The sequence below is a fragment of the Rhododendron vialii genome, chromosome 3a, assembly GCF_030253575.1.
Source record: "Rhododendron vialii isolate Sample 1 chromosome 3a, ASM3025357v1".
In the NCBI taxonomy this organism is placed as follows: domain Eukaryota; kingdom Viridiplantae; phylum Streptophyta; class Magnoliopsida; order Ericales; family Ericaceae; genus Rhododendron; species Rhododendron vialii.
The window spans coordinates 10,528,979-10,549,534 of record NC_080559.1 but is presented as its reverse complement, the minus strand read 5'-3'; the positions used below and the strand labels follow the sequence as shown (position 1 = coordinate 10,549,534).

At 38.4% G+C, this 20,556-nt stretch overlaps 2 protein-coding genes across 6 annotated transcripts; both read right to left on the bottom strand.

Moving 5' to 3' along the window:
* Positions 1-1,223: 1,223 nt before the first annotated feature.
* On the bottom strand, positions 1,224-10,947 carry LOC131318414 (pyruvate kinase 2, cytosolic-like). Of its 3 annotated transcripts, XM_058348143.1 has the most exons (16): positions 10,586-10,947; positions 10,374-10,470; positions 9,528-9,625; positions 8,816-8,971; positions 8,383-8,460; positions 7,967-8,098; positions 7,185-7,265; positions 7,000-7,071; positions 6,785-6,874; positions 6,207-6,351; positions 5,805-5,893; positions 2,667-2,762; positions 2,516-2,583; positions 2,276-2,375; positions 2,068-2,127; positions 1,224-1,792 (listed from the first exon to the last, which is right to left on the bottom strand). In XM_058348143.1, the coding sequence occupies exons 1-16, from the start codon at positions 10,652-10,654 to the stop codon at positions 1,640-1,642; spliced, it is 1,584 nt and encodes a 527-aa protein (XP_058204126.1). In that variant the 5' UTR covers positions 10,655-10,947; the 3' UTR covers positions 1,224-1,639. The 3 variants fall into 3 exon arrangements, with proteins under 3 accessions (XP_058204126.1, XP_058204127.1, XP_058204128.1); XM_058348144.1 differs by lacking the exon at positions 2,068-2,127 and having other exon boundaries at positions 10,586-10,888; XM_058348145.1 differs by lacking the exons at positions 6,785-6,874; positions 7,000-7,071; positions 7,185-7,265 and having other exon boundaries at positions 10,586-10,888.
* A 1,637-nt stretch (positions 10,948-12,584) lies between these two features.
* Positions 12,585-18,728, bottom strand: LOC131318413 (uncharacterized). 3 transcript variants are annotated; one of them, XM_058348140.1, is made up of 5 exons: positions 18,249-18,728; positions 17,386-17,501; positions 13,876-14,388; positions 13,554-13,785; positions 12,587-13,476 (listed from the first exon to the last, which is right to left on the bottom strand). In XM_058348140.1, the coding sequence occupies exons 1-5, from the start codon at positions 18,379-18,381 to the stop codon at positions 12,998-13,000; spliced, it is 1,473 nt and encodes a 490-aa protein (XP_058204123.1). In that variant the 5' UTR covers positions 18,382-18,728; the 3' UTR covers positions 12,587-12,997. The 3 variants fall into 3 exon arrangements, with proteins under 3 accessions (XP_058204124.1, XP_058204123.1, XP_058204125.1); XM_058348141.1 differs by lacking the exon at positions 17,386-17,501 and having other exon boundaries at positions 12,585-13,476; positions 18,249-18,390; XM_058348142.1 differs by lacking the exons at positions 12,587-13,476; positions 13,554-13,785; positions 13,876-14,388 and adding exons at positions 15,876-16,823; positions 16,928-17,269 and having other exon boundaries at positions 18,249-18,727.
* Positions 18,729-20,556: the final 1,828 nt, after the last annotated feature.

The window sequence follows — 20,556 nt, the reverse complement described above, 5'->3', positions numbered from 1 at the left end:
ACCCAGTCCATTTTTTTTTTTCGAGGTACAAGTAATCTAACTTCTCTGTGATAAGTTGGCTACTAGTAATTTGATTTGCAAGATGTGATTTACCTAGACATACGGAAATAATAACACCCTATTGTCGAACCTAGTCGAACTGTACACCGTTAATGGGACTGGATAAGGAAATGTCCAGTCTTACCCCATATCCTATAAGGTTTGCCTGTTTAACATGCTTCAACGCATTCTCACAAGACTAAACATCAAAAGGAAAGTGGGAAAGTGAATACTTAGGGTTCTTCTGGTTAGGGTTTCCACCATTCGAGAATAGCGCAGTATCGTTCATCAAGGCAAAGCTTAAAACTATGTCAGTCAGCTGATGCGCCACAACGCATTTTGGGGAGAACCGGCTAGCTCTGGGTTCAAGTGGCAGCAAGCTCTTTCGAGGAGATCACCCAATGACTTGACTTGCTTCGCCCCTTTAGGCATTTAAAGTCTTGAATCAGTGAAAATAGTAAGCTTGGATAGCCAGATCCGGATAACAGAGGCCCTGTCCTGGCCTAAACTACCACCCTATGATTTCATATGTCCTCATATTCTTCATATAGTTCTAACTTTGATAGACTGAAAGTTAAACCATGGTGGTGTAGATCGATAGTCTATATCTTTAGAAAAAGAAAACACTGGACTTTACTTTTTATTTTAGAATTGAGGATATCCTTACTATCAGATCTCCTGAATGCACTGTGGCATCCAAGCCGATGAAGTAGAATAAGTAGGTATTGCTCGAACAATTACTTAGGATCAGCTTGCGAATTTGTGGCACCGTAGTAGAATCATTACCAATGGCAGGCTGTGAAACTATTAGATAAGGAGTGGGTGAGTGAGTGAGTCCTCACTCACCTGGTGGGCGATTTCGATCATTTACTTTTTTTTCTCACTTTCTTGCACACTATCTGGTGCTTTAAAGATATTAACCCCTTCTAAATCGAGCCAAAAAGACCTTCCATCTAAGATCTGAAGCATTAAACGTGTGTGGTGGTTATCTCCTAGTATATCTTCTTCTTTTTTATCGGCGAGGGACTTTATCTTTCAACTGCTTCATAGAAACACTTGAAATTTAGAAGTAGTAAAATGGACTTTTACAACTTTGGGTTGAACAAGTTCTTTGTAGCTGTTATTCCAGACGTCCAGTTATACTTCTCATACTTGGAGGAGAGATACAAGAGAAGATAAGGATATTGAAAACTTCTAAAAAAAACGAAGCACACCCAGAATGCTACGTACACTCTTACCGACCCCACCTCTCACATATGTGTCGACCCCACACATTTAATTGTGGAATGGACCCAACACATGTGAGAGAGGAGTGATAGGTAGGAGTGTACGTAAACTTATTGGGAGCTCGAACTCAATAACATTATGCATATCTGAGGTACAATTTGACAGATCAACTGTCCAGAACCGAAAGTGTAAATCACTTCAAAATGAGCATCGATTGAGCATAAACAATGTACTTGCCCAGGATACCATTTATACACTGGGATTATCAGAAACATCCAATACCTCGTTATTTGAACCCCACAGGGTGGCAAGAGAAGTCCCCACTTCCACAAATTGTGGAAAGAAAGGCTCGAAATGAGGAAAGCCAAGCGATCTAATCTTCGAGCTCAATAATCTTGACCACAGATGCATCCCCTACTTTTTGGCAAATAACAACTCGGTCATGTGATTTTATCACCCCAGAGGCCTTCCCATGATCAAGTGCAACCTTCAAAACCGACTCATTTGTTGCATTCGTAGATTCGGCCTGCAAATTTGAAGTACGCAAATGTAAGAATTCTTGTAACATTACTCCGAAATAATAATATACGCAGAAAACTCAATCAACAGTCCATGGAAAAGTCCCACAAATTATTGTAAACATATATGCTGTTAGAAGCAAGAATCCACATCTATTGCTGAAATGTTACGCAGTCACCTTTTTTTTGTTTCTTCCCCTTTTTTGGTGGAGAGGCATGGGTGAGAACTTTTTTCACTCAGAGGCAGTGAAAAAAAAAAGTGATATACAAAGTAAGAACTTACGGGATGTCGAGGATCAGCAAGCATGGGGAAAAGACCTCTGACAATTAGCGACTGTCTTGCCTAACCATTCACAGGAAGGGGGAAATAGGAAAGATTCATCAGTTTGAGAGTCAACAAGTTGGCAGAAAGGGAAAGGAAATATAAGGCCAAAAAGGAAAAAAATCAAGAAAATTCAGCAGAAAACAAGGAATAAAAGAGTTGAGGATACCTCAAATGCACCGCTAAAACTCCACTTTAGCTGATTTGTTTTGAGCCGGGGAATGACTACTGATAGAACTGGCATCGGTGGCCTGTACTTAGCAATTAATCTGCATATTTTTGTAATTTATTTTTTAGTCTTTAGACATGACTAAATGTGGAAAAGTTGCAAATACTGATTAAGAAGGCCATAGAACCGCATGATCTCAATCTAAAGAGAACCAACTGCAACCAAGAATTTATAAAACACCTTGCAGCCCTTCCAGACGAGGTGAAGCAAATAATAACAGATGCCTTCACCTTAATGGCAGCTCGTACCTAATAAAAAGTGATTTATCAGCTAATGTCAAGTGAAATCCTAGAGGGAAGAGAAAAAGTACAGAAAAACCTTGAGAATATACCGCAGAGGAAGCAATGGATTCCAGGTGAGTCATTGGTTCACCAACATATTTGACTGTCTTCTTAAAATACAGGTCTTGGTTGAAAACCTTCTCTGCCTGCATGGAAATTTGAGCTCAAGTAAGCTGCCAACAGAACTATGGGATACATCGAAGCAGACACATCGTGCACCAAATACTCTATTTTACCTTTCCAATACCAGTTATTCTAAAAGGAAAAGGTGTTTAACATACTAATATCTAATAGTATCCCAGTGTCCATAGACATTAATCAGCAGCCATACCCAAGACATGAAACTAGACAAAACTAAGATTTTTTTTAAGCAGAGCAATTATATCAAGTGTCACGACGTCTATAATGATAGAGAGAAAATATTCCCCCGTATCAAAGCCCACTTATTCTCCTAATCATGGTTGCCAAGTGCACTAAAACCATGTCATGATGGAAGAATGAAACCAATTCCTGTTAAAGCTAAATAAATGAGTTAATGTAGGAGTAGGACAAACGAAGAAACAAGGGCCACTTTTTGGGAGCTTTATGAGCTAATTCAAACATAGAGAACTGGGTTACAGCTTAGTGGGAACTATGTAAAGGCTTTGGCTCTGAAAAAGAAATTCTCCCAAAAAATTGCACAAAAAAGAAGAAAATAGAAAACACAAAATCACTTATCATCACGCATGACTCAACACAAAGCTTCACAAAAATTCCCTTGAATCTTTCACCTCACATGAAGAGCAAGAATATGTATTCATAGGGTGCTTGCTTACTTTTTCTATCAGAGTCAAAGACTATGGCTTCATATATTAGGAGTATCTCTCTTTGACCGTAGACTATTATAGACCCATATAAACCCCACAGAATGATCCAGTCCAGTTATATAACCCCCAAAGCAACCACAGGCTGACCCCTACAACTCGTGTCTTTCCGCTCGTAAAATGAATGCCCATAACACATCATCCCTACTAAAATACACTGTCTAGCAGCATTCAAATGTAAGATACACATGAATTCTCAATGAACCTAAACAAGTTCATAATACATCCAAATCATTCCATGTTGATATTTCCCATTTTCCTTCTTTTCATGCTCTGCAGCATCCGTCATACTCATCACACATGGATAAACAAATCCCCAAAAGATAAAAGAAACAGAAAAATACATTAAGGACTAGCAGTAAAGGACTTCTGGGAGTTTCCAACTGTCGCCAATATAGCTTTTATGACATTTACGCCCCCTAAGTTATGCTTGTTAAGTCTATCTACCATGTTGCTTGGAGTGTGATACTTGTTTCGTGTGTTTTCAGGTTTGGAGAATTATTAGATGTGAAACGCGGCTTGCGAGAGGCTTTTGGATGGTTTCCGAAAAGGTGGAAGGCCTTGGAGGTGATGGAAGAAGAAAAGCGAGAAGTCCTGGATATACTCGAGATGTGTTGAGGAAGTATAAAACAATCCCCATTTGGAAGGGAAAAATCAAGAGTTTCATTCAATCCCAAATTCAGAGTGCCTCAGCTTAGTCTTTAGTCTTTCGACCATATCTTTCAGCTCAATTGTCCGATTTGAGTGATTTAAGATGGGTTGAAAAGCACAAAGAGCTACAACTTTGGGTGAAATAGCGATTCCCGAATTTGGATGTTTACTAGGTCAAAACATGCCCGTAAGCAGAGTAAAACATGCAGAAATCAGGAATCGCTCTGTCTGGATGCTAAACATACAATTTTTATGCCAAAACCTTTCTGAAAAATCTGTCTGCATGGGGGTCAAGTCCGTCAGGACGGCAAGTGCTGAATTTTTTACGAAGTTCATATTTTAAAGGGTTTTGAAGGGCAAGAACTATAACAGTGCAACCCTAGTTGTTTTTTTAGGGGGTGGAAAGTGGAAACTATTGTGAGAGGTCTAGAGAGAGGCTATAGCAAAAGCAAGAAGAGAACCCCATGGCTCCCATCACCGAGACCTTGAAGATTCCCCCCATGAGCGGCTAGACACCTTAGATAGGGTAGAGATGAAGCTTCTTTCCAACTTCCCAAAGTAGCTTTATTTTGTAATGTTTCTAGGTTTTCTATTCATATTGAATTGTATACAAGAACCCTTTTTCAGTCTATGAAATTGATTTCAATATTTCTGTCTATTTTGTGTTTGTTCAAGATTTCAAGCACAGGTCACACAATGATTTTCTTGCATATGCGATTTGAGTGATTGAGATGGATTATACCCGTAAGACGAGTTGCGCTATCAGACGATCTGTGTATCGATACGGGTCGTACTAGTAAGACGATTTGTGCTATGTGAGTGTTAGATTTGTCCCACATCGCTCATCTAAGCCACCCAAGCTTGGTTAATAAATTCTAGAGGCTACTCCACCTATTGCCAATTGGTTTTAGGTTGGAACCCTCCAAGAAATCTAACAGTGAGAGCCTATGCCGGTTGACAAATCGTGATTATTTCCTTGCCGATTATCGGTAGGGATCGCAAACCCTGGCTATAATCATATTAATCTGAATAGTGAACCAGAAGAATACATACCTAGATATGCGATGGAAGTGGATTCAAAACCCTAGATTTCCCTCTCATCTTTTCACAACATACTTTAGTTGGTTTTAGTTTTCTTAAATCAAACTTCCATTCGCTCTAAAAATTACATTAGAAATATATGGTATCTACAGTAAGTTAGCTTTTTATTCCCCATGGACAATCTCGGACTTGACGGCTATTCCACGGAGTAATTGTTCTTTACTTGTTTTATTATTATTTTTGGTGTGAAAAACGACCAACCATATGCTACCACAAGCAAAAGCTTTTTGAGATAGACAAAATATTTGCCATATCTACCATATAACAAACTCACAATCCAAACATCAGAAATATGTGTGCAGCATCACATAAGCTGGCTTTCATAATTTAGCAGCTGACATAACCACGAGAGGTAGAAAAATGTAGCAAGATTAGCAATTAAACAGGACAAACAGATAAAGGATAGAAGAAAAAAGGGACAGAGCTTTCGAAAGTAATGAATTTCAAACATCGAATCCAGGTTCCTAGGAGTAGTAGCTAGCACTCACCAAAAGAAAAAAGAATAAGCTTCTTGCAATTAACAACAAATCTAATCAAGCAACATAATCTTATAGACACATTGAGGTAATTTACCTCCGCACAGATTTTACCAACTATGGAAATTGTCTCAATAGGGTATAATCCACGCAGAGTCTCAGCACCAAGAAGAATCCCGTCACTTCCTGAGTACATTAAGCACAAGTAAGAAAAGACAATATGTCCTATTCAGGCATTATACTTGTCAATTGTCATTTGATATCAAACAACTACCTTGTCCAACTTCTAAAATACCTATTAAATTTTACTAGACTATAAAGGGAAGATTTAAGCATACATCTCCAAATCATAGTCAGCAAACTAGTATCAACTATGTGATAAGGTTATGTTTCATAAGCACACAGAATGAGATGCAGAACATGAAATGTTTAGGAGGATCTTAATGTGCAGCTAGCAAAAGAATCGCAAGTAGCTCCTTTGATCAGGAAAGAAGCTTACCATCTAATACAGCATTGGCAACATCAGTTGCTTCTGCACGAGTCGGCCTAAGATTTCCAGTCATACTATCGACAACTCGAGTCACCACAGCAGGTTTTCCAGCCATGTTGCACTTGTAAACAGCAGCCTTTTGAAATAAGAACACCTGCAAATCACACAACGGTATAAATCACAAGAATTTATACCAAATAACATGTGCAGATATCCCTTCTAAAATATCACGCGAGTAAAAAAAGACGTCCAAACTCCAAAAGATAAGGAAATTTCTCAGTCATGAGTAAAGTAATATCAGACGATAGACACTACCACACATAACCCTACCATTTAATAAATTACTCCTCGATACATCGTTACTTACAAATCCTTAACATGATATACTTAAACTATTTTTCTCAGTTTTGCTTGGGGGGACAGTTTTCAAATAGAGATAACACTCCTAGTGCCATATATAAGACGGGTAAGACCAGGCAGACATCAAATAATTTGAAACCACAAAAATACAATGCAATTTTATATTTTGTCATCCTGCATGCCCACAGAAATCAACACAATTTTATAATTTGAGTCAAATAACTAACCTTCTCAGATGGGAGATCTATGCCAAGATTTCCACGAGACAGAATAATACCATCTGCTTCTTGTAGAATCTCATCAAAGTGGGTCAAACCCTAGCAATAAAATATGAGGCATGTAAATTCAAACTCTAAAGAAATGGTAGTGATTCTCCGTACTTACATCAGAATGCAAAGGGAAGCTCATTTTGCTACCACTGGTCCACTACAATGGAACTCACCTCTACGTTCTCAATTTTTGCAAAAATGTGCGTTTGACTGAGATCTCCAAGCTTGGATAGGAACTCCCGGGCCTACATTATAGAACATGGAAGCATGTTACCAGACTTACTCAAAACACCTGAATGTTGGGAAAATTAAAGAAACAAGACCCGAAAATAAAGAGACTAGGCAAGTAATGTCTTACTTCACGAACATCTTCTGCATGCCGAGTATATGATAGAGAGAGGAAGTCGATCTTGTTCTTTACACCCCACGTACTAATTACCTGAAATGAATATTGATCACTCACCAAATGTACTGTGCAATGAAGTCATGGCAGCAAGTGAGGAACACAAGCGCAGCACATCTTAGATGCAAATTACCTAAGGGGTAGTGATTTTCATTCTGCCCTAATTTATATCCTCTGTTCTTTACGTTATTCATGTGAAATTACAATATTGCCCTTTTGCTTGTTCAGTTTTCTACATGAAAGGACGTTGTAAATTCACATTAATGCAGACAAAAAAGGCAGTGCAAATGGTAAAAAGGGCAATGTGAAAATCAATTACCTTACATTATCTGGTTACTTTAGATAAACCATTGTTTTAAGAACCTTAATGGCCAAAGGTCAGGGTTTGAATACGGGGTCAGATAAAGCGTACAATTGCACTGTCACAATCAATGGCAACAAACAACGAATTTAACCCATTTTATTTGAAGTTTCTGCATGACAAAACTTACATATCCCCTCACAAACAAAGTTCCGACTGATATCTACTACACTCTAAAAGCAGTGCATCAAAATGGAAATAACTCGTAAATGCAGTTGCCTTCATGGCAAGCAGTGAGCTAAAACACGCAAACTCCATGCACAAATTCTGCACAGAATGGTATCCATTGTTCCACATTCATGTATTACATCCATTTCCTCTGCATGAAAGGTTGTACAAACAGATACAGAATTTAGTGTTTAAGAGCTGGACTCACCTCCTTATCTTTATCAGAGAGGGTTGGCAAATCAATATGAACTTGAGAGGCATGCAGGGTGAACAATGAGCCTGTCAATGTTGCAGTATTCTTTATCACGCAAACCACGTCTTCCTCTCTCACTTTATCTACCTGCTCAACCCAAGGCAATGATACACACAAGTAAGGACAAAATTATGTTGACTTCTAACTTCATACTGACTTTTAACTTCATACTATCCAAAATACAATGACTTCAACTTACTAGCAACTAGCAAATGCTGGATTCAGATCTTGAGTTGAAATATAATGCAAAAACATTAACTTACACCGTAAGTACCCTACCGGCTGATACACAAAGGACATGCACACAAACAAACCAATACACAAACAAGAAAGCCTATTCTATGTCATCCATTGGACACTTTTCCTCCTACCTCCAGCCAAACAGAAGTAGTTTCACTTCCGGTAAACAGGTATTGACCAACAAAGATGGTGTCACCCTTCTTCACTGCCTGAAAAACACATCAAAAGCCTCGTAAGGATGGAGTTTGCACTTGAGTATGATGAGAAGGATAAAAGTATAAAACACCGACACAACCATGTGACTACGATGTGATGGAACCATGGTCCCAATTGCGTTCAGGTGATTACGTGCACATTCATAAAACAGTCAAGTGCGTACTAACTTTTAGCGGACAAATAACTCCAGAAGTAACAAAAACAAGACTCTGAATGGACCATTGGTACACTTTTGGATGCCAACAACATGCTTTTACTATATCCATGCAGTCAATTTACCCATTAAGGCTCTGTAAAGGCCATAAATTCTCATTCCGGATAATGTTCGAGAGATGCAAGTATTCATACCTTTGACAGTCCGGAAAAGTTGATAGGCAATATTTCAGAAGAAGCTTCCTGGCCATGATCAGGTGTTAGAATAACTTTACCATCCTCCTGAAGCTGAAGAGTTTTCTCAGTGCTGTTGACAACCTGCAACTCCGCACCCACTGTATCTAGCATAACCTGCATAGACCAACAATATAAGCTCTGCTCCTTTCCTTTGTTCCGAAAAAGAATGTTTGCCCAGAATCCTAGGGGAAAGCAACAACTAAGAAGCTATAGCAGCAATTTCCAACGTTTTAGATGTCATCATACATAATCTCAGAACTACTTCGCTAAGCATTCTCCTGTAGACCAAAACCAGCAGTACCTTCAAATTTCATTTTACTCATGTTATTAATTCAGCCCTATGACGTAAGTGGCTGGCTTTCAAAACTCCTTTGACAGAACTCCCGATCGCTAACAACTACTAGTATATTAGAAGGCCCTAAATGAATAAGGAGAAAGCCACACACAAAAAAATCAGTTTCCTTTTTATTTTAATTCTCCATTAGTTTTCTCAACCACCAAATGCAGGATCTAAACCATACTAACGAATCAAAAACCATATCAAAATGTACAAAGAATTGCAACCAATAAAACCATAGTAATTAATTTTGAGCCATAACTAATAATGCCAGAAGCATTATCGCCTTTTTTTTTTTTAACAGAAGGCAAAAATCCACAGATAGATACATACAGCACAGAGCTTCTTAGCAGCCTTTACAGCTGCCCTCAAATTTTCCAAAGTCTCTTGATGATATTCAGGGTCCCCCCATGAGAAGTCGAATCGAGCCACTGTGAAATCACACCATCACAAAACCATTACACAAGTCCTCCAACTTAACAGCCAAGTAAAACCCTACCCCGAGAACAGATTAAGAACCTTGCCAAAAAACACAATTATGCAATGCTTCCGGGAAAAAAATAATACTCACAGTCAAACTTTTAATAAGTAACCAAGATAATTTTCGATCAACGAAAACTCAAGATAAACACAGTTGGCAGTATGCCAAAGTCCAGAAAAACGGTGTCCAATCTACACAGCAAGGATCAAGACGTTCAACCTTCAAGGCACTCTCTCTCTCTCTCTCTCTCTCTCTCTCTCTCTCTCTCTCTGTTACAGAAATTCTGCTCGAAAAGAGTATAAAACTTATATCGCAAAATTTGGCACCTATTGGCCTTGGGACTTCACCTCCATAAAAGGCCCCTACTTGAACTCTAAGAATCCAGTAAAATAGAAGACAACACACAACACAAGCACACATATCTATTTGGCACTCCCTCCACTTCGTTCCGTTCCGCAATTATAGTCAAATGCGAAAAATTGTGTCATTTCCCGATCATAAAAAAGTATTCTAATGTATAATTTTCCGCCATTTCTTTGAGCCAATATAAAGATTTCATTTTTTTTGTACGGTAAAGATTTCAATTTCTCTAATCTTTTAAATTTGTGCGGGTATTTCAAAAATTATTTACAAGATTATATGTGTGTGTGCGCGCGCGAAATAGGACTTGAAAAGTAAGCAGGGAAAAATTACTGTACCAGACATTCCAGCTTTGAGACAACCAGAGATGACATCGACAGAACGAGACCTGGGGCCCAAAGTCCCCACGATCTTCGTCATGGCGGGGAAGAAACTCTGCACAATCCGACATCGTTTGAGTACCGAATCGAATTTCGAACGCATGCATACACTGATACACATGTTTGAAAATCTTGAGATAATAGTATCGAGGGGGAATTGGGAGACTTACGGATTTTGATGGCTCGAGGATGGAGGCCATCCTGATAGGCTCTTCGAGAAGCAAGTGGTTCGAATGCATTTTTTCTATGCTGATTAAACACAGTGGAACAGAGCAGAAATTTGCACAGAGAGAGAGAGAGAGAGAGAGAGAGAGAGAGAGAGAGAATCGAGTGGAAACAAGAGTAGAAGGGAAGGAATATGCTTTTGGTTTTGTTTCACTCCGTACTACTAGTTCGTACCTCCACCACCGAATCTGTTCGCCCAGTTCTGTTCTAGGAGTATTTATTAGCAACCCATTGTTTTCTCGAAACTGCTATCTCAATTCTAGGGAACCTTGTTGACAAAGATATACTGCAGGATTCAACGTGCAATTAGTCTACCTAAACTTTTCACGGTGGTTTCAGTCTTTATATGGACACGCGTTCCAAAAATACTTAGCATACACGTGTTTTTGTCACAGTTGTTGTCGTTATCATTGTAATGGAGTCTCCGCATGTGTTTATATTGTGATATTACTATCTCTTACTTTATCATTTGTTGTAAAATACAACCAGAAAATATTTTCGATGAGATAACATTATCTCTTTGTTCAGTTTGTGAGATACCAACACTATTTATCTAATATACTGTTATCTCTTACTTTATTTTTGCCGATACATTATATTTTTGGCAAATAGAATTATCTCTTACTTTATTTGTGAATTGAATTGACTGAGATACTATTATCTCATCTGTTTTAACAGAAAAAATAACAGATAACATGTTAAATATTGTGTAATGGAGTATTTGTATGTGTTTACATTGTGATATTACTATCTCTTGCTTTATCCCTTGTTATAAAATACAATCAGAAAAATATTTTCGATGAAATAACATTATCTCTTTATTAAGTTTGTGAGATACCAACACTATTTATCTGAGATACTGTTACCTCTTGCTTCATTTTTGCCGATACACTATCACTGTGTTCGGTTGGACTTTTTGAGTTTTTATTTCAGAATGAAGTTTTGAATGCAATTTGTTGTGGGGCCAAAAGGTGCTGACAAATGAGCCCCCACCACTTTAAAGTCTGACTACAACCATGTGGAGTACAGTAAAAATGAGCCCCCACCACAGTCCCGCCCTTCTCCACCTTCCTCATTTTCCCAGCTTTTTTTAGAATTAACTATCACAGGCTGGTTTTTTTTTTTTTTTTTTACAATCCGCTCCACTCCCACCCTCCTCCATCTCCCTCCTATCCCCAGCTTTTTTTTTTGAATTAACGATCATAGGCTGTTTTTTTTTTTGTTTTGTGTAGAATCCGTTGATTCTCACGCGAGAATTAACGGCATCAGACGCGTTAAGGTACTCGACCCAAACACCTCATTTTTGTAGTCCCGACGAGCGCCTCGATAAGATTTCCGAATGGGACCCGTCGGTACCAATTCACTGTGATCGCTTCCTATTTTTTTCAAGGTGCCAAATACAATTGGAAATTGAAATTGATACTTTCTAAAAATCATTCTGATCCCAATTGTAGAACCTGTCTCAAATTCCATAAGCATACATCTCAATACATCAACCATTACTAATTAAAGTTCGAAGAGACAACTAAAGATCGAGTACACAACAAATCAAATTTGGCATAATATCAAAATAGGTAAAACATAACAGTAGCAACAACGACAATGAAACAGAACGTCATAGCAAGAATAAGCCACAGCGGAAAGGACTGTCTGCCTGGAGGAGTGTATTCCGATGACGACCCAGCCGCATCCTCTAAGGACGGAAGAATAGGAGGCGGGACCATCTGCTCTACTTGGCCGGTGTAAGCCAACCAAGCACTGTATGCCTCATCCCATGAGGCAAATTTGTTATGCACAGCACCTGGGAACCGATTAACCTGATCACTACAAGCTGCCCAAGAATCGTAGATGCCTGGATTTCTCCCCACGAACACAACATAGAATTTTTTCCCTCTCATTCCTATATCATTACGATAATAAATATGAACATGAGTAATGCGTGTCAACCAAAGTGCACCGAAAGCTGCAGATTTGAAGCCCAAATTTAAACCAAAAAATGAATGTTTATGTTGAACTAAAGTGCTGATTTTTGTGAAAAACAAAGCAGCAGATTACATGGAAAAAAAACCTGCACCAATATAGCTTACATGGAATTCATTGTTCAAGTTCCACAATTGAAATAGCTTAGTAGGTTTCTCAAATACACAATAAAACAAACCAACATCATGGGCACTTTCTAGTAACAGTTTCCAACATAAACACAAGTATAACACAGTTTTCAACCAAAGTGCACAAACAAAGCAGCAGATTCACCATGATTCTATTCACCTCACATAAATCGGAAATAAAAACACGTTCTCCGTAATCAATCAATTTTGTTTTCAATAATCTCATGGTGAAACTAGTTAAATTAAAGATCAATCATCATAAGACTCCCACATCCAGTTAGCCATTTCAGTCCGCCTTTGAGCCATCAATTGTGTGTTATGTGGCGACAAGTTGAAGGGCTCTACCGGACCCACATTTCCCTCATTTCCTTCCTCGTTCTCTCCGCCCTCCCATTGTCCGTCGTCCTCGAAGTCATCAAAAAATTCATCCCTCCCCCTGTTCATTATTATCCAATTGTGAATAACACAACATGCAGTTACAATTCCAGGTTGACGGGCTTCATTATAACTTGGCATGTGCTTAAGGATGGGGAACCTTGCTTTTAGGACTCCAAAGCATCGCTCTATCACATTCCTCAACGACGAATGCTTGTAATTGAACAACTCCATGGGCGTGTGGAACTCCGTATTATGCCCATTAAATTCCTCTCTGTGATAACGTCTTCCTCGATAAGGAGCTAAATACCCCGGCATATTTGTATATCCAGCATCCACCAAATAGTACTTATCTAAAATGTTACAAGTTAGATTTAATAGGGTGCGATATTGATTGATTACAATTGGAAAGGTAATTATTGTTACGTACTGAGTGGGGGGTGCGGAAAGTTATAGCCCGGGGTTGTTACTGCCGATTGGAATACACGTCCATCATGGGCACTTCCTTCCCAACCGGGCAACACAAAAGTGAACTTCATATCGAAAGAACAAGCAGCCATAACATTCTGTGTTATTGTGGACTTCCTCCCGCGATACGCAACTTGTCTACGACGCGGTACCCAAGCTTCTATGTGTGTTCCATCTATAGCTCCAACACAATCCTTAACAAAATATCATTACAAAACAATGCATAATTTGGTCACGGGAATTATTGGCGAAGGAATTAGTGTAAGTATATTTATTTAACTAACCTGGAACCACGGGTAATATCTACCGTCGTTTAATATTTCAGGCGGCGTTACATGAAGGTTAGGTGGTTGAATGATGTGGGGTGCCAAGTTGCAAAGAGCACGACGCATCCATTTGAAGTGGTCGCTTATGGTCGACGTGGAGCGTTGGAATCGATCAGCAGCCAATCGATGGCGTTGGGAATGGCCACATATGTATAAGAAAATAGCCAAGGACTCTTCTAGGCAAACACGTTTATGATCCCATTGTAGTTGTCCTCTAGCAAGAAGTTCAGCCACCAATCCTCTAAATGTATATGCATCGACACGGAGAACGTCTTTTATGGTTTGAGGGTGTCTTTCCAACAAAAAATTTGTGTACGCTTGACCAGTAAATTCACTAGTTCGTTGTGGCATTTTTTTCTTGTCATTTTCCATTAAGTCCAAAAATTCGAGATCAAGTAAGTCGTCGTCATCGCTGGTAACAGCTTCATCCTCGTTATGCCATGGATGAGCGCTGGATGACATGGGTGTAGGCTGAATGTGTACAATAGTTAGATAAATGCATTACTACTCTCCAAGGCAGATTTTGTTAAATATAACAGTTCAAACACATATACCAAGGTAGTATAACATAACATTTAGCAAGGAATTTTTGGCATAGTGCAGTTTTGTGTGGTTTTTCCAAAATGCAGTTTCTTATACTTTATCTTATGTATGTATGTACGTGTAGACATTCTACTAACAGATACAAAATAACATGCAAGGTACGAATAAATACTACATGAGATATTCTCTTAAGTGACAGTTAGCTACTTAAAGAATCCAGAAAGGACCCATAAACATACCACCCGTACGATCACCTGAAACATTTCTTCCCAATAAATCTGGTGTTAAAAAAAAAAATTTGTACGACAAGCACTAGCATAAAAGAGATTGCGGATTGTAAAGATACCTAATTTCAAGTGTACTGCATTCAAAACTAAAATGCAAAGTGAACACTAGTTAGTTCCTGGCTCTATTTAGGAGTTGTATCCTTACTGGCATACGTATCTCCTCCGATACTCATGCAAATGTATTCGAGGTATTTAAAATGTAATATTTTATTTTGTTACCATTGAAATTAAGATTGCGGCACTTCTAGAATACCATATATAGATAACATTGTTAGGAATATAGAAAAGTACAGATTTTTAGCACTCTACTCACCTTTTTAGAGAGGACAATACAGTGGGGTGAAAATAGTTGTCTTGTTTGTTGCTCTAACTCTCCAAATTAACAAAAATAACTACAAATGAAGGCACGCTGATTAACGCTTCCGTGTCTTTTTTTTTATTCTTCATTCTCTTGTTCTGTACCTCTCCTTTCGTACAATTCATAAACTTGTATTTGACATGGGTTAGAATGTACGTGCTGATTTTTATATATGCAGGGTTGCTTGCTTCCTAATTCAGGGGAAAACCCTAATAACTAATCGGAACTTGTCTAAAAGATGTCACTGATCCTCAACTGTCTTGCATATTTCTAGCCCCATCGCATTAGAGCTATAAAGCACCGATTTTTTCCTCCTTTTTTTGCAACTTCCTATAGTGATCTCAACTTCTACTGGTGAGGTGTATATATGCATGTTCAATTTGTTCCAGGCTCTTTTCTAAAATGTTCTCTATTTTAGTTTAAGCTCTACTCTTTCTTCTATCTTTGTCTTTCTGACAGGAAACAAACGAGAATCTCGAGGATTCGAGCAACGAGTTAATCCTAACTGACGAGGAAGTGGTTCAAATGGCTGAGTTAAAGAAAATTCTTTATGGCAAGTTCAAGGATTCAATCAACCTGCAGGAGGATTAGTGAAGTGTAATTTGTTGCGGTTGCTTATTAACTCTCAATAGTACTATTTCCATCTTCCAATCGTACTGTTATTGCAGTTGTTTTTTAGTTCAAGGCTATCAAATCATCTTTTACTCTCTAGGATAATTGTAGCTTTTATCTTTCAAAATTGTTGAACATGAACTGCAAGGGGTTGCTTACAAGTTCTGTAGTTTCTTCTGCTTTCTTTTTGCCCAGAAACCTGTTTTTTAACTTATGTTTTTTCCTTTGATGAAAGGATGGTATCTTTACCATTTGCATGGCCAAAAGGAAAGTGATCATGATGAACCACATAATAACACTTTCCAAACTATGATGTTTTACCAATAGCCCAACAACTGCATTATGCAATAGTAAAACATATAAAACTACAAACCAACATGAAGCAACAAATGGTAAAGGCCTTTAGTCATATGAAGGCAGAACATATTCCAATAACATGACTAAATAACATGGAGTAGAATTCAATAAACTAAATGTGTTCCATAACACGAACAATATTAGAAGTTAAGCAATAAAAAAAAATTGGCCACTAATGGCCTTCTTACACAACCACCTAGTTGTCTATTCTTCCAAATCGGTCAATTCAGCTGTGCCACCCAACCAATCCTATTATGCGGCTTGAGTTGCATGAACCCCTCCCTCCAAGAAGGTCCTTCAGGACCCATCATAAGGCCATATGCCTTCCAATATTGTGTATCCCCAACAATCCCCTGAATGTCATCCAAAGCAGCAATGGTTTCTTTTATGGTGAATTGTGGGGTTCCAGATTGTTGACGGTTGATAGTTAAAGCCTCGTAGTACCCTGCCTTTCTTTCATTAGCAAGTGCCACGCTCTCATAAGCATGTATTTGCTCACCCCTAACGTGTTTCGAAACACTCGCACCACTCCCGTCAGATTTTCGCTTTCGCGAGTCAGTATACATGCTATCGTCCCCCCGAATGGACTTTGGCGGGCCAAACATGGCTCGCTCTTCATCGGAAGTGGCTGCACCAAGGGTACCGGGTTGTGCAAAGGCACCGGTCGCCATAGAGTTGTGGAGAAGCTCGTCCAACAACTCAAAATGGTCAATACCTTTATTGCGAAGTTTCTCATACTTACTGTTGGCCTACATGGAATATAGGTAATGGGAAATGTTTGTTAGTATATCGGGGCAAAAGGGGATTTATCTAATATTAGCAGCTATTAAATAAAACACTTAGGTTTTGATACCTTAATTATTTCATCCCATACTCCAGCAGGAGCTGTGACAGTTTGAAGCTCCGCATCCCAACCCAATCCGGTATGAACTTTTTTTAATTGACAGAATAACCTGTAAGGTGCTTTGAGGCGTTCAAACTTTTGTTGCATTTTGGTGATACTGTACCCATACCTAGGAACTTGGCGAGTAAATTCTTTGTGGATAGAAGTCCATTGGTGTTGATTGAACGTTTTTGTCTTACGTGTGTTCACACTTTGTTCTTTGCTTGATTCGTCAAGGAGTATTTTAAGAAATATCTCCTCATTGGCATAACTCCACATGTCTACATCAATTTTTGTGCGGTCCATGGTGGCCTAACAGTTGGGACAAATAATTTGCAGCATAAACAACTGGAAAATAGATATGCAAGATATAAAAAATGCTTAACAGGACCATACACAGAGGGGAGCGAGATTTGTAAATCCTTTACCAATTGAACGATGTTTTCGCCAGTACAAGAGTTGGTTGAAGAAGTAGGAGAGGTGGAACTTCGCTTCCTCTTCAATGGTTGGCTCCCAGGTGGTTTTACTTGAAAGGGCTTGTCCCCTAAAATGAACAAATGAAACACACGCATTCAATCAACATAGGCCAGCTTAGGATTAATCTAAACTTGACACTGAATAAATTTCTACATAGACCATAAACAGGGGCGTGTGAATTTGTGGTCAGACATTGTGCAAAAGTTGTTACAGTATTTGGAACAAGAACCACACAGAAAAACAATCCTTTCAAACTAGGTCAGCATTGCGAAAAACATATTTGATAGGAAAATGTTTGTGTAAGTGTATCCCCAGGAAATAAACCTCCAGAAACAAAAGCAAATGCCAAAAAAGAGATATATGCTTTTTCTAATAATTTCTAGATCTGACCCTAAATCCAAAACTCTCAGCCTGGTCATTCTAAAATGAGAATATTTGGACAATGGATTTGCACGAGCACTGTGAGCCAAGCAAAAAAACCTGTTTCATTCAGCATGCTCCCCCATTTTCGAAAATTCCAACCTACAGTGACCAGAATATCTTCTTTTCTAGGTCCAATTTTTTCTACAAGTGAAAAATCACAGAAAATCCGTTTTTTTCCTAACCCCAATTTTTTCATACCCCATGACTTGGCCGAGGGCCTTTTTTCGAACCCCAAGAGTCTGCATTTGGTCGAAGGAGTAGGAGATCTTTGACATGATTTTTCGAACATAAAAACAGTCGATTGAAAATTAAAAAAAAAAATTGGATGAAAACCCTAACCCAACCGAAACAACAAAGTTCGAAGAAACCCTTCTATTTCTGGTGTATTTACCTCTAGATCTTCGAATCTTTGTTGACCGGAGAAGCCATTTGGCACATCTGAAGGAGGAATTCGTCGGGTCTTCCGTGGTGCCTGGATTTGGTGTCGGTTTGGGCTCCCCCTGGAATGTAGTCCACCTCCTCATTTATACAACCAAACCCTTCAAATAAGGTCCAGATTTCCAGCTGGGTTGAGAAGATGTTTGAGAAGATGGGTCTTTAATTTTACAGAAGATATTCGCGAAGCAGCTTCGACCTGGGGAAGAGGCGTACGTGTGAGATTCGTTCTCTGTGACTTTTGAACAAAAGAGTTAGCTGGAGGTTGGGATAAGTTTCGAGAGAGAGATTTGGGGATGAAGTAATTGAAGAGAGAGAGAGCAATAGAGAGAGAGGGGGAGACTTTCGCAGAGATTTGCAGATTCGCAGGGATTCCCTCTGTATCCTTTTGAAAAAAAAATTTCTACAGTGGAGGTGGGATGAGTTTAAGAGATAGACGTGTTGGAGTTTCAGAAATTGAAGAGAGAGAGAGAGGGAGGAGAGTACTTTTTGCCCCCACTTGCTGACCCGCACAGTAAAATCGGGACCCACTCATCTTTAAAATAACTCATCCAATCACATGTTTTTAGATTTTAACTCAAAAATTTCAATCCAAAATTGTGAACCAAACACAGCGGATATTTCTGGCAGATAGAATTATCTCTTAGTTTATTTGTGAATTGAATTGGCTGAGATACTATTATCTCATCTGTTGTAACAAGATAAATGACATAAAACATGTTAAATATTATGTAATGGAGTTTTCGTATGTGTTTACATTGTGATGTTACTATCTCTTGCTTTATCCCTTAGTTTATTTGTGAATTGAATTGGCTGAGATACTGTCATCTCATCCGTTTTAACAGTATCTCAGCCAATACATTTCAGCCAATAAATTTCACAACAATTAAAAGAGATAATGCTATCTCAAGAGGAATAACAACTGGAAGAGGAGAAAGAAGAAGAAGAAGAAGAATAAGATCGAAGAAGAACATGAGGAGGAAGAGGACGTAAAAGAAGTGAAGGAAGAAGATGTTAAACCAAAACATTTGCAATATAGGTAACTACTTGGTGTGCCATTATACCCTAGCTAACCTGAATGTGAATTCTATTTGTCTGAGATACTGTTATCTCTTACTTCACATTGACTGCTTTTTTTCTAGTTGTGTTAAATAAATGTTACTATCTCATAATAATGCTATCTCAACCAATAAAAGCAAGAGATCCAATAAAATCTACCAGAATAAAGCCAGAGATAATACTATCTCAACCAATAAAATATGTATCAACACAAAAATTAAAAGCCAATAAAATATGTATCAACACAAAAATTAAAAGAGTTAACAGTATCTCAGCCAATACATTTTACAAAATAGAGTGATAGATAAAGCTATCTTAGTAAAAACATTCATTATGAATCCTAAACCCGTAAGAGTTTCACCACAGAGATCACGAGCGAGAAATAAAAGCTGCTAAGAACAGATTGGGAGCAGATCGTCAGTCACACATCGCGAGCGAGATACATCACCACAGAGATCGCGATCGGAAAAACACCGAAGACAGATATCGTGATCGTGATCAGGAGAGATTGTCAGAGAGAGAATCAAGAGAGAGAGAGAGAGAGAGAGAGAGAGCGCACCAACTCAAAAGAAAAATAAACACATTATATAGATAGTAAGGGGCAGTCGAGGCATTTTTGTCCAAAAAAAGACTGTAGACCTTATAAATGTTACAGTAATGGACCTTCACCACTATTACAATTTGGGTTGTACTAAACATCCAAAACCACCTTCAAAATGGACCTTAGCCCAATTTTACCGTAAAAAATAAGTACTTATTTTGCAACTTTCGAAAGGGAAATAAGAATTTTTGTTCCACTAAAGAAGAAATAAGTATATATTCTATGTGCCTTTATTATTACTTAAATCTTTTCAATGAATCTTAAAAAATATGCAATATAGATCTTATTTGATAGATCTCAAATAGTTCTATTATACAAAGTTCTCAAAATCATGAAATTTATTATATTTTAAAAGATATAAGCGATCAAAAAATGACACAGAGTTTGGAATGTAAAAATAAAAGGGTAAAAAGTTAATGGAACGTGAATTCTATTGTGTAAAAGATAAGTAGAACCTATGAACGAGGCCTAAACCCGCCTCTTACTTGCAGAGAGCCCATAAACAACGGCCCCAGAAGAATTGATAAAATTTGAGAAGTGACACCTTAAGAAAGAGCGAGCCATTAGGACACAGACCTATCTAAGCATTTAGGAATGTGTACTA